Source organism: Naegleria gruberi (assembly GCF_000004985.1).
Source record: "Naegleria gruberi genomic scaffold NAEGRscaffold_26, whole genome shotgun sequence".
NCBI lineage: Eukaryota > Heterolobosea > Eutetramitea > Acrasida > Naegleriidae > Naegleria > Naegleria gruberi.
Genome location: NW_003163301.1, coordinates 31,852 through 47,341, shown reverse-complemented (window position 1 = coordinate 47,341; position 15,490 = coordinate 31,852). Strand labels below are relative to the sequence as shown.

General features: G+C 35.4%; 7 protein-coding genes across 7 annotated transcripts; 3 read left to right on the top strand and 4 right to left on the bottom strand.

Annotated features, from left to right (window-relative positions):
- Nucleotides 1-475: 475 nt before the first annotated feature.
- NAEGRDRAFT_67937 (uncharacterized protein) lies at nucleotides 476-1,654 on the top strand (the record flags this gene model as incomplete). The annotated part of the gene is made up of 1 exon (XM_002676745.1): nucleotides 476-1,654. The coding sequence occupies one exon, from the start codon at nucleotides 476-478 to the stop codon at nucleotides 1,652-1,654; it is 1,179 nt and encodes a 392-aa protein (XP_002676791.1).
- Nucleotides 1,655-2,446: 792 nt separating this feature from the next.
- NAEGRDRAFT_1811 (uncharacterized protein) lies at nucleotides 2,447-3,445 on the bottom strand (the record flags this gene model as incomplete). Its single annotated transcript, XM_002676641.1, has 2 exons — nucleotides 2,447-3,015; nucleotides 3,247-3,445. Coding segments are annotated over 2 exons (768 nt in total), but the record flags the coding sequence as incomplete, so codon positions are not given.
- Nucleotides 3,446-5,661: 2,216 nt separating this feature from the next.
- On the top strand, nucleotides 5,662-6,642 carry NAEGRDRAFT_67935 (uncharacterized protein; the record flags this gene model as incomplete). The annotated part of the gene is made up of 1 exon (XM_002676744.1): nucleotides 5,662-6,642. One exon carries the CDS (start codon nucleotides 5,662-5,664, stop codon nucleotides 6,640-6,642), a length of 981 nt encoding a protein of 326 aa, XP_002676790.1.
- Nucleotides 6,643-6,843: 201 nt separating this feature from the next.
- On the bottom strand, nucleotides 6,844-7,545 carry NAEGRDRAFT_67934 (uncharacterized protein; the record flags this gene model as incomplete). The annotated part of the gene is made up of 1 exon (XM_002676640.1): nucleotides 6,844-7,545. The coding sequence occupies one exon, from the start codon at nucleotides 7,543-7,545 to the stop codon at nucleotides 6,844-6,846; it is 702 nt and encodes a 233-aa protein (XP_002676686.1).
- Nucleotides 7,546-8,139: 594 nt separating this feature from the next.
- Nucleotides 8,140-11,850, bottom strand: NAEGRDRAFT_49314 (uncharacterized protein; the record flags this gene model as incomplete). Its single annotated transcript, XM_002676639.1, has 1 exon — nucleotides 8,140-11,850. The coding sequence occupies one exon, from the start codon at nucleotides 11,848-11,850 to the stop codon at nucleotides 8,140-8,142; it is 3,711 nt and encodes a 1,236-aa protein (XP_002676685.1).
- Nucleotides 11,851-12,286: 436 nt separating this feature from the next.
- Nucleotides 12,287-13,270, bottom strand: NAEGRDRAFT_44570 (uncharacterized protein; the record flags this gene model as incomplete). The annotated part of the gene is made up of 1 exon (XM_002676638.1): nucleotides 12,287-13,270. One exon carries the CDS (start codon nucleotides 13,268-13,270, stop codon nucleotides 12,287-12,289), a length of 984 nt encoding a protein of 327 aa, XP_002676684.1.
- A 271-nt stretch (nucleotides 13,271-13,541) lies between these two features.
- NAEGRDRAFT_67931 (uncharacterized protein) lies at nucleotides 13,542-15,005 on the top strand (the record flags this gene model as incomplete). The annotated part of the gene is made up of 1 exon (XM_002676743.1): nucleotides 13,542-15,005. The coding sequence occupies one exon, from the start codon at nucleotides 13,542-13,544 to the stop codon at nucleotides 15,003-15,005; it is 1,464 nt and encodes a 487-aa protein (XP_002676789.1).
- Nucleotides 15,006-15,490: the final 485 nt, after the last annotated feature.

Below are 15,490 nucleotides of genomic sequence, written 5' to 3'. Positions count from 1 at the left end.
CCTCACAGAAATGAGGGGCTAATTTGTAGTGTAGCTACCAATTTCCAAAATCTGTCTCTTATTTCCTTAATATCAAGATCCACTAAAGCAACTCCATTACAGGACTATGCGCTCTGAAAAACTGTCGTTTTCTTAAGATCACTTCCATATCTGCAAGCGAATTATATCAGTTTCATATGAGACTCCTCAACACCTCCTCCACCAACATGATGAAATATCAGACTAGCATTCATCGTATAGGTCCCACAACATCCTATAGAGGATCAAATGTTTAGTGTGAATCAATTAAGAACTCCACCAGCAACCGAACACATCAGCAACACTTATTCACACCTGGCTCACCATATTCAAAATCGGCCATAATGAAACTGTACAATTAGAAAAAAACAAACCAACTCTTCTCACTGGGCAACCATTCTCCAATTCTTTTGAGTGTTGACATATTGGAAAAAGTGGAAATAGTGTTATTCAGAAAATGTATGGTCAGCATCATCATCAGTATGCAAACAACAAGTTTTCTAATAATGATGCATCAAATAGAAAGAATAATGGGTTTCATCATCATCAGCAACAACATCATGTATTGATGGAACCTTCGATATGTTTGGAACCCTTCTCCAATACGAATGAATTATTCCCACTCCATAACAACAAGGTGAAGATATCTTCTCCCAACAATAGAAGAAAACCTTACTGTTCATGTACAAATGATGTTTGTTCTTCAACTTCTTCACTTGCTCATCATCAATTATATTTAAATAATGATTCACTTCCAAGACAACAAATAACATTCAAACAGCATCACCTTCATCACCAACATCTTAAAGAGGCATTATCGTCCGAATTAAAGAACAATGTACAAAATAATCAAGACAATGAACATCATACTGAGATGCAATACAAAACAATGATCGAAAAAAAGACTAGAAATGGGTCTCTTGATTTGTTTGGTGAAATTGAATCAAGCGAATCAAATTTAAAAAGGAAATGTGCAAGGCCAATATCACCATGTAAAAAACAACGTGAAGATCAATTGGAAACAGATGATGATAATTTGTTGTTGGCTGAAAGGGGAACTCTTAAATTGCCAAATACGAGGTCAGGTGCTAATGCTACTATTTTACATGTGGTTCCACTGCTTACATGTTGTAGTGAAAATGGTGCATTAAGTTCACCTACAACATTGCAAACATCAACGAGTACGGATGAGCAAATAGTTATCACATCCATGATGGATGCATCCATGCTGCAGCCTAATAATAATGGATCGCATTCTGTAAATAATCATAGTTGTAGTTCGACTGAATCATCAAATTTTTCACATGAAGATGAGGAAGATGATGAAGCACTGGAAAGGTCATTAACAAACTCATCTCTTACAACGACATGTAAGAAAAATCCATCATTTGAGAATGTTGAATTTGTAACACCAAAGAGAAAATCAAATCGTGGAAGAAAACCAAAACCAAAGAAGGTGAATGTGAGCGAAGGACCATGGACTGAGGAAGAACATGATCTCTTCATGTTGGGATATGAGGAATGTGGAAAGAATTGGTCAAAGATTGCTGATGAATATGTGCCTTCGAGATCGAGAACTCAAATTGCTAGTCATGCACAGAAATACTTTCGTAAACAACGGAATAAAAAGCAATGATTAATAAATCAACTAGGATTGCTAAAATTGTGATCTGTTAGATAAACTCGTGTTTTCAAATTATATTACAAATAAATACATGTGTATATAATACACATGTGCTTAATAGCTGATATGAGATCTGAAACAAGGAGAGATCTACGTTGGAATAGGCCAAAACAAGATCAGAAAGATGAACATCCCAAGATTACCGAGAAGAGTTCTGTTTACTGTTTATACCAACATTTCATCATCATTATCATAGTATTGTCCAGATCCATAATGGTCATCCTCTTCTTCAGCATGTTCTCCTTCTTGTTCTGGATGTTCATCTTTCTGATCTTGGTCATCAATTATAACTGCATCTTCATGATTCCAATCTCCATTATTTTCATTTCCTTCTCCTTCTTCCTGTTGTTGTTCTTCTTGTGGTGGTTGATCATAATCATATCCACCATAATCACCTCCTCCACAATACATGTCTGGATCATCAATTAAATCTGGATCATAGGCATCAATTCCTGAATTACCACCTCCACCTCCCAAATCATAATCACCTTGTTCAGCATTATCAGCATCATCCGCATTATTATTCGATGAAGATGATTGCATTTCAGAGAAGGATGTCACCAATCCCATAATACCAATACCCTTCTTCTTTTTCTTTTGTTCCTGATATTCTTCTTCCTCTTGCTCTTCCTCTGTTCTGAGCTTTATCACTTGGAGACCAATATCACTCTCCTTAATATTCTTCTTCTTCTTTTCAGCTCTAATCTTAGTCAAGAGTGGAGCTAGGAAATCTAATTTACAGGCCTTCTTGATAAATTCATGTTCCAATAATTCATCAATGGTGGCACGTTTGGTTGGATCCTTTTCTAAACATCTCTTCAAGAAATCATGGAATACATCAGACCACTCTGATGAACTCTTAAAGGTTGGTGGATCTTGTGAACGAATCAAGAAGAGTGCCTTGATTGGTGGATGTTCAATGAGTGGCACTTCACCATCTGCCAGTTCCAATGTTAAAATACCCAATGACCAAACATCTGACTTTTCATCATATTCAGCTCCAGAAACAACTTCAGGACTCATCCAATAAGGTGTTCCCACAACTGATCTTCTTCTTCCAGTATTTTCAGCACAAAAACCAAAGTCGGCCAACTTGATTTTACCATCTTTTGTAATGAGTACATTGTCTGATTTGACATCTCTGTGAATGACGCCATATTTTACATGAAGCATGTGTAAACCCTTCAAAATTGGTTGTAACATTGCAGCAATTTCACTTTCCATAAATCTAGTGTGGAGTAAATCAGTTAATTTACCCCCAGAAACGTATTCCATAGTGACCCACAATTCATCATTTGATTTTCTTTGATGTTCTGCCATATTTTCCAATTCCTTAGCTGCCGGTGAATTGTTAATCACTTGTTGTTGCATGTATGGATTATTTGCTTGTGTTGGTTTCTCGTTTTGCTTGTTTGGTTTGTTAGCAGCTGAATCATGATAATTCTTTCTCTTTGAAGCTGCCAAATATCTTCCAATATGTTCATAAATTCCATTATTCACTGTCATGTAAGTTCCAAAATACTGAACCATCAACGTCTTGTCACTTGTAATATCATATTCAAAAATGTTATTATAAGATTTGCAGGCATGTTTCATCATGAAAATTTCATTTTCAATCATGTCAAAATTGGTGTTTTTCACACTTGTCAGTGGCATGACTTTGATGGCAACTTTCTTTCCACTTGGTACGTGAATTGCCTTGTAAACATCAGCTGTACTTCCTGTACCAATTTTCTTCATTTTGGTGAATAGACGAAATGGATTTTCTGGACTAATCAAATCAATTAACAACTTGTCCTTTTTAAATTTCGAATTTTGATTTGAATTTTCTAATTGTGAAACTTCTACATAGTAACCAGCTTGAGTTTTTTTCATATTTGTAAATCCCATAACAAATTGACCATTTTTAACTGATGATTCATCATTTGATTGAGGTGTAGCTGTACTATTCTTTTTTGTAAATATTTTAGAAAAGAAACTTTGCGAATGTTGACGATCATGTTGAGGAGTTGAAACTGAATTGGTAGAAATTGTCATTTCTGTAACATTTGAATTTGCTAAATTATTAGAATTAGCACCAATGGAAGTGCTTGTAGGTGTTGTTGGACTTGTTGAATCAATTTCTGGTGTCAAAGTTGGTGTAGAATTTGTTGAAATATTGACAGGTGAGGTTGAAAGGGATTGATGAGCAGCCTTGTTTCTATTCCTGAGTTTGTTGAAAAATAATGATGATGCAGAAGTACTAGGAGTAGCAACACTTGTAGAATTTGATGAATTATTATTTGTTGTTGATGTTGACACCATGACAGGTTCACTCATAGTTCTATCTAATGATTGTTGTTGTTGTTGTTGCTGTTCAGAATTAACATCATCAACAGTATAGTTAATTCCTTGAATATTTGATAAATCCCAATCTTTAGGAACACCTGACAGACCAAATTCTCTGTCAAAGTCAACGTGATGTTCTAATCTGACATTGAAAGGACCACTAATTTCCAGCGTTGATGTAGATGATGAAGCAGATGACTGACCACTTTGTGATGAGTCCTTCTTTCTTTTGAATAAATTCTTCATTTTTTTGCTGTTAATTTTTGACAGTTTGATTTTTGACGTCGTCCAACATCTTAGAGTTTGTTTCAGAAAAAAAACTGTAGATTGTTTTTGAGGTATTAATAGTGAACCATGACGATAATTAATTGTAGATGATCAAAAACTTATTGTAATTTGATTAGGATGATCCTCTAAACATCCAACTTTCCATTATGTGAAATGATTACACAGGAATAACTCAAAGAGATGTGTTTCAACCATAAAATAGCAACATCTAATCGAATATGTTATTAGATTCTTGAGAGGCTAAATCAAATTCCCCAACTTTCACTGTCATCGTGTACTTGTCCTATATGCGAAACCAGTTTTTGTACGAAACTCAGGATAAAGAGCTATGAACAATCAGGGGCAAATTACACAATGAAGGAAAGTAGCAAATTAGTTCGTTTTCGCTCTAGATTTGTTGTTTTGATTGAAATGGTGACAAATAATTTACCATCAACGCATATCATAGTGCACTACTGTCAAGTGTTATTCAAATCTGTCAATAAATACACACTACCGTTGTAAACATCATTTTCAAAGATGTCTCCCATTGGTTTTAGACATTGAAAATGCGTTTGAAAGTACGATTTCATATCGGTATCTTTGAAGACTTTACAATTGACTTTCCGCCAATAAAAACATGTTTTAGGATTTGTGTGAATGGATTACGACTAAGGTCAAAGGATTTGGTTTCAACATTCGAAAATGGAACATGTTGTAATTGTTTCCATTCTTTTTCAGATGCTCTAAATTGTCGTAGTAAATTGTAAATTTCGGATACTCTAGTTCTCTATCGATTGTTGTTCTCTTACTGAAGACAACAATAATTCAAAACCAGTGAACAACCTTTCCATAAGATTGATTGCAAATCAAAATTGTGTTACGTGTCTTTTAAAAATTGTCAATTCTAGTCTGTTCCTGTAACTTACTTCAATATCTCCACAGATTTTATGGCAACAACTCTCACTATATCAATCTTTTGATTGCGCAAGATAATGCTGATATGCAATTTGTAACTACCAAATTCATTGAAATTAATTGTTTGGCATCAACATAAATCAGGATCAAATCCCCCAGTTAAACAATTTGTCAATTTTCAATGATTTTTTTCATTACAAGGATCAATGGGCGTTCTCTTTGTTCATGACAATTTCATTACGACAATCTGACAACCTAACGGCAATACGAATACCAATGTTGTTGTTGGGTGTCTAGCTACAATGGTTTGTTTCCATATATATTGTCGCCACAATCTTTCTTGACATCTTTGAGTCAAACCCACCAAATATTGAAGAGGATTATAAAACATGCTCCCATTTGTCCAGTCTACACCAACCAAGCAAAAAAAAATAACGTAAAATAGAATGTCAGCTGCCAACTTGATGTTGTTCGCTAATCATAGTGCTAGTAATAGTATTGTTGATGAAGTGACCAATGAAGTGCTAATTGACTTGATGAACAGACATGATTTCATGTCTTTGCTCGATCAAGTTGTTGAAGATTCCTCGACTAAACCTTTCAATTCTTCCAATAATTCATGTACTTTTCATCCTCAAAAACCTCAAGAATGCCAAATGATCCAATCCACCATCTCTTCACCATCAGACATGATCACTCTCGATGAAAGTTATATTCATCAACTCATTGATCTCGAGTTGAGAAATGTGCCATCCACATTAGGTTTAGTTTGGAGTAAACTTTCCTCCACTACCAATGAATTTCAATTCAATGCTAGAACCATCACCCAATCTTCAACTTCATCTTCCCCTACTACTACTACCACAACTAGTGCATGTAGCAATTCTAATACATTATTCAATAGTTTCTCATCAAACAATGAGAATCAATACTCAACCACAACAACCTCTCCACTTCTTGCCGGCAATAACGTGTGGGAACCATCCAGCACACCGATTACATCTGTTCCTGATTCCTCCAATTTCGTTATCCTTCCTAGTTTGGAAAATTCACAACAACCTGATTTACACCTCCAATGCAATAACAGCAACGGTATGAAACCATTCAATGGTTCATTATCGTATACTGGCAGTCCTAGCAAAATTGCTAAAAAGCAGAAAATGAAAGCTTCCTCTTCTCCAATGAAGAAACAATTAGTTTCGAATAATGAAGAATTATCATATTGCATATCTTTCCATCAACCAGAATCTAGTTTTTCTAACTTTACATCATATAATGATGACAAGAAGGTTTCAAAGAAAAGGAGATCTTCATCAAGCAGCAATAATAACATGCCAAACTATCGAGTAAGGTTTTCACACAACAAGTTCGAGGAAATTGAGTTTAAAAAGTCCAATCCAAAAGGAAAGTTTATCATTTTCAAATAAACTACATCACCCCCAAAAACAGAAGACTCTTGAAATCTTATTTCAATAAAAACCCCAAGTGTTAATGCGAAAAACCTTTCCTCTTTCGTACTCGACTCTTTTTGCTTTAAAGTTGTCCAATTATGTATATAACCACCAGCCGATGTGAACTAAGGACATCAAACACAATGCAAATTGTTGCCGACTTGTAACTGTAGTTAATTACTGTAGTAACTTCTTCAATTCCAACATTGTTTTCCAGTTCCTACTTGTTGCATTCACTTTGAACTTTTTCTCCAACATGTTATTGGTCAATTTAGTTTTTGCAGCACCACTTTTCAATCGAAGGTAAATGCAACAAGTAGCATCAGCAGCATCTGTTGAATCCACAATTTCAAATTCATCAGGTGAATAGGAATCCTTATTATCCTTCATCATGTTCTCCACCAATTCACCTTGTGGTTTTGAAATCAACAGGCAAATGTACAAATCATCAATCTTCTTCTCCTTCACCGAGTAGAATGGATTATTGGCAATAATTTGATGAAATTCTGTGGCATGTCTAATCATTACTGGTACATCAAAGGTAAATTCCTTCATCAGAATATTGGTAATTTCCTCCTCCAGTCTTCTCTCATCATTGGAAAGCAATTTTAAATTCAAATCGAAAATTACATTGCCACTCGCTAAATAACTTTTAATATTTTGCAATTTTTGAATATTATCAACCGCACCAGCAGAATCATCAGAATTATTAGAATTATTCAATGATGAAGTATTTGATGAATTATTTGATGATGACTTATTATTATCATCAGAAGGCTTAAATTTAATATTACTCAGCGTCTTTTTCAAATCAGCCATTTTGATGGATTTACTTCCTCCGACATTGATTCCTCTCAAGAGTAGAACGTAGCGATGCATTGTTTAATGTGTTTTAATTTTCCGAATACTTTTCTTCTATCGAACAAGTTTTGAATTTTTTATTGTTGCAGATGTTCTGGATTTTGGTGGAATTTAAATATTTTGTAAGCAAATGTGCGAGGTGACAATGTGCAGGATGGATTGAGTTAAAGGAGAGAAAGGATTTGGTGGTAATGCCAATGGTTGAGTGATAGTTGGTTAAACTTTCGAATAATCGTTTCTTGGCTGAGAGCATTTCTGAGGAAATGATTAAGAAATGCTCTCAGCCAAGAAATTGTTTAAAACTCATTCAACCACTGAACTGTATCTGTCAAGCTGTTATAAATATTTCTAATCTCTGTAAACATAGATGAATGGTGTTGATTTTTGATATATTCATCACTTCAATCTTTCTTTCGTATACAGGAGCTGAATAGTACATGGATTGAACACCCATCTGATAATGTAGAGGTAGAAATCTTGGTTGACTGATGTTGATGTTGTAAACAAACACCTGAACATTTCCATAATTTTGATTTATTCGGAAGAAACACCAAAGAATGAATTTGTTTCATATCCTCATGAGGATTTAAAGGTATGTAGTTGATGATATTTTTACATGGTAGGGAAATCATATTCCTCACCCAAATATCTAATATTCATTATTAACATTACAAAATTAGTACCTAAATAAGTTGTGGCATCTGTTCGAATGGATTCTTGCATGGAACGAATAAAAGAATCAGATGATTGACTTTCGGCAGGTAGAGAATGTAATGTGAATTGTTGTGTAATGGAGCTAGCACCACCGACATATCTATTATCGACATATGTCACATCAGCAATTATTGAGCTGGCATCCAAGAGGGGTGGAAGTATAAATTTCACAAGTTGACTTGGACCGACATTGGCAATACTAATCTTATGACTTCCAATTTTTAATGAAATGGATGACATGGCAGCAACATATGTTTTGGTCAATTGATAATTTAACGTATACTTTCTCAATCCATTTTCCAAAACAGTATAATTCAACACTGATGTTGGACTAGGTTGGGTAATTGCATCTGGAACCAAATAAAGATAAGCTCTATATTTAAAATTGGTAAAATTAGGAACTGTAAAACGAACTGAGATTTTCAATACTTTAACACTTGTTGGAATATTTGAACCAGAAATTGTAAACTTTCTCTGATTAGTATCCAGTGTAATATATGACGATGTTGGCGTTAATAAGTTATTATCTTGATCTCTAACTTCATAAGTAAGTGTGGCTCCATTCACAGTATCCTTAAATTGGTAATCCATCCAAGAATAGACAGCTGTGTGAGAATTGGTTCGATCAATTTTGGCCAACTGCATTCCAGCAATGATACTGTACAAAGTTGCTCCATTCAAAGTCTTGAAACCAAATCCCTGAGATGGGGTTACTGAGCTTTGGAGATAATAGGGAATGCCAGCAATCACAACCTTAGCTCTGACGTAAAGAGGATTCTTAGCAAGGAAAAAAGTGTCGAGTGGAACGTTTAGGATGTTGGAATCTTTGGATGCTGCAATTGCTGCCATCCATTCATTACTGCACTTTCCACCAACTCCAGACCATTCGAAACAATCCCAGTCAACTGAATCAAAAGTGTGTCCATTGGTTAGGATGGTTATGGCTGCGGGACCTGCTTGTGTTGGAAGAGGATTTAGACTACCAGTATCAAAATCAGGTCTCGCTCCACTATTTCTGTTAATAAAGAATGATTTGATTGATTTTTGAGTGACAATTTTTCCACTTGGCACATGAGTGACAGTTCCAATAATTTGATAAAACTTGGAAGAGTTAAACACTTGACCATCGAATCCTTCATAAACATTATTCTGATTGTCATAGTTATACGCTGAGGAAATTGTTAAAATACCATTCGAATTCTGTAAAGTAACGAAAGTGTTATCCGAAGGTGTTGGACTAATTGAAAATTGAATGGAATAACTAGAGTTTGGAAGTGAAATAGGTGAATTATCTTGTAATAGAGAGTATTTTAACTTGTATGGTAACATGTCATTATGTACATAAAGAATTTGAGTTGGTAAATTGAATTTCAAATTGTAAGCTCCATTGTAAACTTGTTGTAAAGTTGTAGATTTCAATACAGTGAATGTCATATGAGTAGGATTACTGGAAATATTATTAATTTGATTTCTAACAATCAATTGGATCTGGAATGTAGTAACAGTTGATGGAATGTCAGATTTTGTAATTGTCAGTTGACCAAATTTTCCACTCGAAATTCTTGAATTCAAATTCGATTGAAATAAGGCAAAATCAGAATCACTACTCTTCAAAGACCATTCAAATGTCAGATTTCTTTCTCTTTCAATTCTTAGTAAATTTGAACCAATTAAAGTTAAATCACTATTTGGAAGAATATAAGTTGAATTCGAATAGATTTTGGCAACTGGAAGGACAAGTTTCGTATTGATAGAATCAAAAGGAAGGGAAATGGTTTCGTTTTTCTGAATACCATTTTCAAAACCACTTGGAATTATAACAATTCTATCAGAATTAAGAATTGGAGAAAATGTCGAATCTTTTGGAATGGTAATTCTCAACATATTATTCGAATCAATCCAGCATTCAGGGAAGGATCCAAGCATTCTTCTACTTTCCAAAACCAATATCAAAGAGCAATTCAGTAAATTCTGCAAATTATTTGGACGAATCACTAATGGAATTACAATTTCATTTCCCAATGAATTTAAACCGAAACTTTCACCGATTCTCAATAAACAGCTTGATCCAAAATATCCATTCTTACATTTTTGACACATTGACAAATCATCCCAATAACCATCCTCATTAGATTGATCACATTCACAGAAAATTCCATCTCTTGAACATTCTCCATGTCCATGACATGTGTCCACTCTGGAACAGCTATGGTTACAGAATGGACCATAGAAACCACCCTGACACAAACTACAGGATGGTCCCGAGTATTGTTCTTCACATTGACATGTATTGTTAAAGCAAGATCCTAAAAGATTACAAAAAGTTTCAGATTGACAAGTTACTGTTTCGTTACAATGCGTTCCAGAGTAATTTTCATCACAGATATCACAATTTTCTCCACTCCAATAACCTTGTTGTAAATTTGAGTAGCATGAGCAAGTGTCAATATCTAAACATTGTCCATTTCCAGAACAAGAAATTTCACTTGTTGATGAAATACCAAAACAGGAAAATTGTTCACATGCATCTCCGTAATAACCATCCTTACAAATGCAACCATCATTGGTAGAGGAACAGAAACCATTTCCATTGCAAACATTTGAATCTGTGCTATTGTAAAAATGGAAATTTCTTCCTAAACATTGAACTATTTCACATTCATTTCCAATAAAGTTCAATGAAGAATTTCCAGAAGAAGTACAATTACATGTATTGTAATCGATGCAGTTGCCATGTCCACTGCAAACCAGTGCATCATATTGTGGAATTGAAAAGCAGAATGTACTCTGACACATGTCATGGTCATTGTAACCTTCCATACATAGACATGTGTCATTGGCAATACATTTTCCTCTTCCATTACATGTTCTGTTATCACTATCAATTATTGATCCACAAAATGATGCTGGAATTGCAATAGATGAGCCTTGCGAAGATACTGAACCAAGTACTTCACAATTAGCTCCAGAAAAACCTGATTGACATTCGCATGTATCTTGTCCCTTGCATGTACCTTTACCAGAGCAAACGCTTGATGTCAAAGTTGATGGAATACCATAACATAGTGGAATTTGACATTCAGTTCCTGTATAACCATCTTGGCATGAGCACACGTTCGTGTCCAAACATTTTCCATGACCAGAACAAACTCTTGAATCACCTCCACTCACACCAAAACACATCAATTTGGTACTATTCAAATGGCACATGAATCCAGAAGTTCCCTCCTTACATTTACAAACACCATTTTCACACTGTCCATTTCCATTGCAATTATAAGAAATAATTGCATTAGGAAAACACAAATCTACTTCACAGTTCAATCCAGAATAGGGAGAGGAAGAACCCAATGATGAATCCACATTACATGTGCACAAATTATCTGGTGTGCAAACACCTCTTCCAGAACAAGTTTTTGAACTGCTCGATGCAATTCCAAAACATGTTTCACCTCTGACTGGCTGAATGCATGATGAATGGAAGAATAGCAATACTGTTTGAAAGCATAATATTAGTAGCAGTGGCAATGCGCAGAGGTTTTTCATGGAATGATGACGATGAAGAATCATCTGTTTTTTTTTCGTGTGGTTGTTGAGAGAAGGTTCCATGGATGTTAAACAACGATTTGAAGTTGTTGATGAAACGCGATCTGGTGCTGTGTCTAGTGTTTTAGTGGTTCTAGAAGACCAAGGAGGAGACAAAATAGGTTCCTTCCATTCTGATAAGGCGATTTTGCCTAACATAAATCCCCAGTAATACAAAATGTGCCTGCCTTAACAAGGTGGACATGTGCTAATTTAATTGTGTTAAGATTATACACCCAGTAGTGAAGGAGGAAGGTCAGAAATTGGTAGGGGCTGCACTGTTTATTAATATACACATCCGTTCAAAGTTCCTTAATAGTTAAAGGATATTCCTTATATTTCACACTCTAAATAAATGGAATGAATAAATTATTAACCTAATAGTTTCGAAGAGACTTCAAATTTCTATCTTGAACATTTAATTGTAATTATTTTAATGTAAATTCTGAAATGACATTCATTACATATAATCCTTGCACAATTCTTCACTGAAGTTCCATAACTTGTCTTGAATGTCGACATTATTTGCAAGAGAGGTTTCTCTAGCCAGTCCACAATCTGAATAATATCCTCCACTACGTAACTTATCCATACTTTCCAAGGCAACATGGATTTGAGTTTGAGCACCTCCTTCTGGAGTCTTGAAAAAGTACCAAACAATCCAATTCAAAATGGACATGATTGGCATTCTGCGGAAAAAGTTTGTTTGCACAGCTCCTGGATGTATAACATATACTCCAACCTTTGAATCTTGTAATTGTCTAGCAAGGGATTTTGTAAATAACAAGTTACAGAGCTTGGATTGACCATAAGCAAACATGGTAGGGTCAGCCTTACTAATTCTTTCCTTTGTAAAATTCAAGTGTTCCTCCTTTCTAACAAACATGTGAGCAGCCGATCCAACATTGATAATTTTACATTCCTTATAATATTTAACACTAGTATCCAAAATCAATTGTCTCAAATAATGAACCAATAAAAAGTGGCTCAAGTGATTTACAGCAAAATGAGTTTCGTATCCCTGTTTAGAAACACCATCAGCTCCTCCCAATCCAGCATTATTAATCAAAATATCCAATCGATTAAATCTCTGTAAAAATTCCTTTGCAAATTCTCTAACACTTTCCAAATCATCCAAATCCACCTTCATTACAACAATAAATCCTCTCTGTTCTCCCTTATGTTGATTCAACAATTCAAAGAATTCCTTCTCACTTCTTGCTTTATCTCTAACAGCAACAACAACTTGAGCTCCTCTTAAATACAAAGCCTTTACAGTTTCATAACCAATTCCTCCTCTACTACATCCAGTAACCAGCACAACTTGTCCACTCAAATCCTTCTTATTCATCAATTCGGAAGAAACGAAAGTTCCTCTGAAAAATCTTCGCCCCAAGTACAACATTAAACTTCCCAAAAATCCGTAAGAGATCACCCTATTCATCTTATCACTACTCTTCACCGTGCAAGATAACAGAGTTTCAAAATGATCCTTCACGGAGGAGGGAATAAGCGCTGTGATTGTTTCCATTTTTTTATTGTTGTTTTTCTTATTCATCCGATCGCACATTAGCGTGCCTTAAATGAACTTGAAAAATTGGCGTTTTTTAATACTATTTTGGAAATTTAATGTCCTTACAGTAGTTTGAGGGAAGAATTTGAGTCAAAAGATATTGAGATTGGGTTTTCTTCAATATATATGGGGTTCAAAAAAAATGGGCAAAACTCCTCCGACTCCCGGAGGAAAACTTGACCAGTCTCCAAGCAACAACAACACATCAGCAAGGAAGGCCAACACACCTGCCACATCCAAAGCAGAAGCTAAAGATGGTAGACAGGTACGCCACATCTTCCCATCTTATAAGCGTAGATTCAGGGTCCTTCTTGCGGGTCATCCTGATAACAGCAGCCAGCAACAAATTTTAGAACACTACAACATTAACCTGAGTTGGGTTAATGGTGTTCACATTCCATTGGGCCTCAAAGGAGTAGCCTTTGCTTACTTTGTGAGCCATGAAATGGCACTTAATGCTGTTAAGGAGTGGAAAGGTACAGACTCATTTATGTTTCTTCAAAGAGTCTCCACTCTGTATCGCTATAAGGTAGACCTTCCATTCAATATTCCAAACCTTAAAAAGGTGATCGGTGAGGTGAAGTCAGTTGTTAGCATGAATTATTCCCCTTCGAATAATTTCTGGGCTGTTAATGTTGAAAATCTATTAGATAATAAACCCAACTTTCTATCTGAAATAGACGTCAGTACCACTACTCTACGTCTCACTTGGGATTCGGATAGAAAACTACAAATCGATGCACTCAAAAAGGTCATTATTAGTGCGTGGAAACTTAATCCTGAACTTGACATTAACAACAACACCGCTTATGTTAAAGTCAAACGTGAAGAGCTGAAAAAAAGCACACTCACCAAAATTATCTACGTTGGAGATGTCGTTGTCACAAATCTCTCCTTCAATCCTAGACTCAACAAACCTTCCCTCATCACCAAAGTGAAGGAGTTGGTTCAACACGCCATCTCAGAAGCTTCCCTCGTAGATCCTACCAGATTTGTTCTTGCCAGTGCATACACTGAGCTGCAATCTCGGGTTGATTCATTAGTCAAAGAAAATCAGGCTCTGAAGACTAAGAATGATGAGTTAGAAAAATCCATTACAAATATCAATACTATACACACAAATGATTTTAAGGAACTCAATACTAGTATTAATAATATTAGAACCCACTACACTAACCTCGATAAGAACGTCTTGGACAAATCAGTTACTCTTAGCAACCACTCTAAAGAAAATAATGAAATGAAAGTTAAAGTTGCTAAAATTGACGGTCTTTTGGATGAAATTACTTCCCTCCAAATCCAACTCAGTCAGTTGCAATCCTCCTTCACTACCACTGAAACTAAAATTAATACACTCAGTGAAGATAGCAACAAAAGGAATACTCAAGTACAAGAAATGCTTGCCGAACTAGATACGGACTATGAAAATACTTATACTATGATTGGTGCATTAGACGATAAGTTGACTGAATTGTCAACAGATGTGCAAACCTTTTTACCTTCTGGCTCAAGTCACAAGCCTAGAAAACAAAGAAAACAAGGCAAAGAAGCTCTCACTCTATCCGACGATGATACGGATATGAACGGAGCTTCCGACCAACAATAATGGTCTCCCCTCGCATTAGAATGGCCTCTTGTAATCTGTCGTCCTTCTCTCTAGACAAACAAGCCATTCTACTCCAACACATTAATAGAGAAGGACTTAATGTAGTGAATGTCCAAGAAACTCATTGGTCACACAATGAATTCAAGGATCAAGTTTCAAAAGCTGCCAAATTCTTTCAACCGTGCTCCATATTTGGATCACACTGTAATAAGGATGATAAAGCAGCCGGTGTCATTACGATTATCAAAGGTACTCTTCAAAGAAAGGTACTATCATTTGAAGAACTCTATCAAGGCAGATTGACATGCCTAAAATTGGAAACAAGTGATGGTATCATCAATATAATCAACTGGTATGGTGTCCACCGAGTCTCAAGTGAATTTCACAAGATCCTTTCAAAAGTTACAGATCTAGTTACAGAATGCATGTTTCACTCGGAGCACATTTTCATACTTGGAGATCTCAATATTAATTTGTATTTTGGG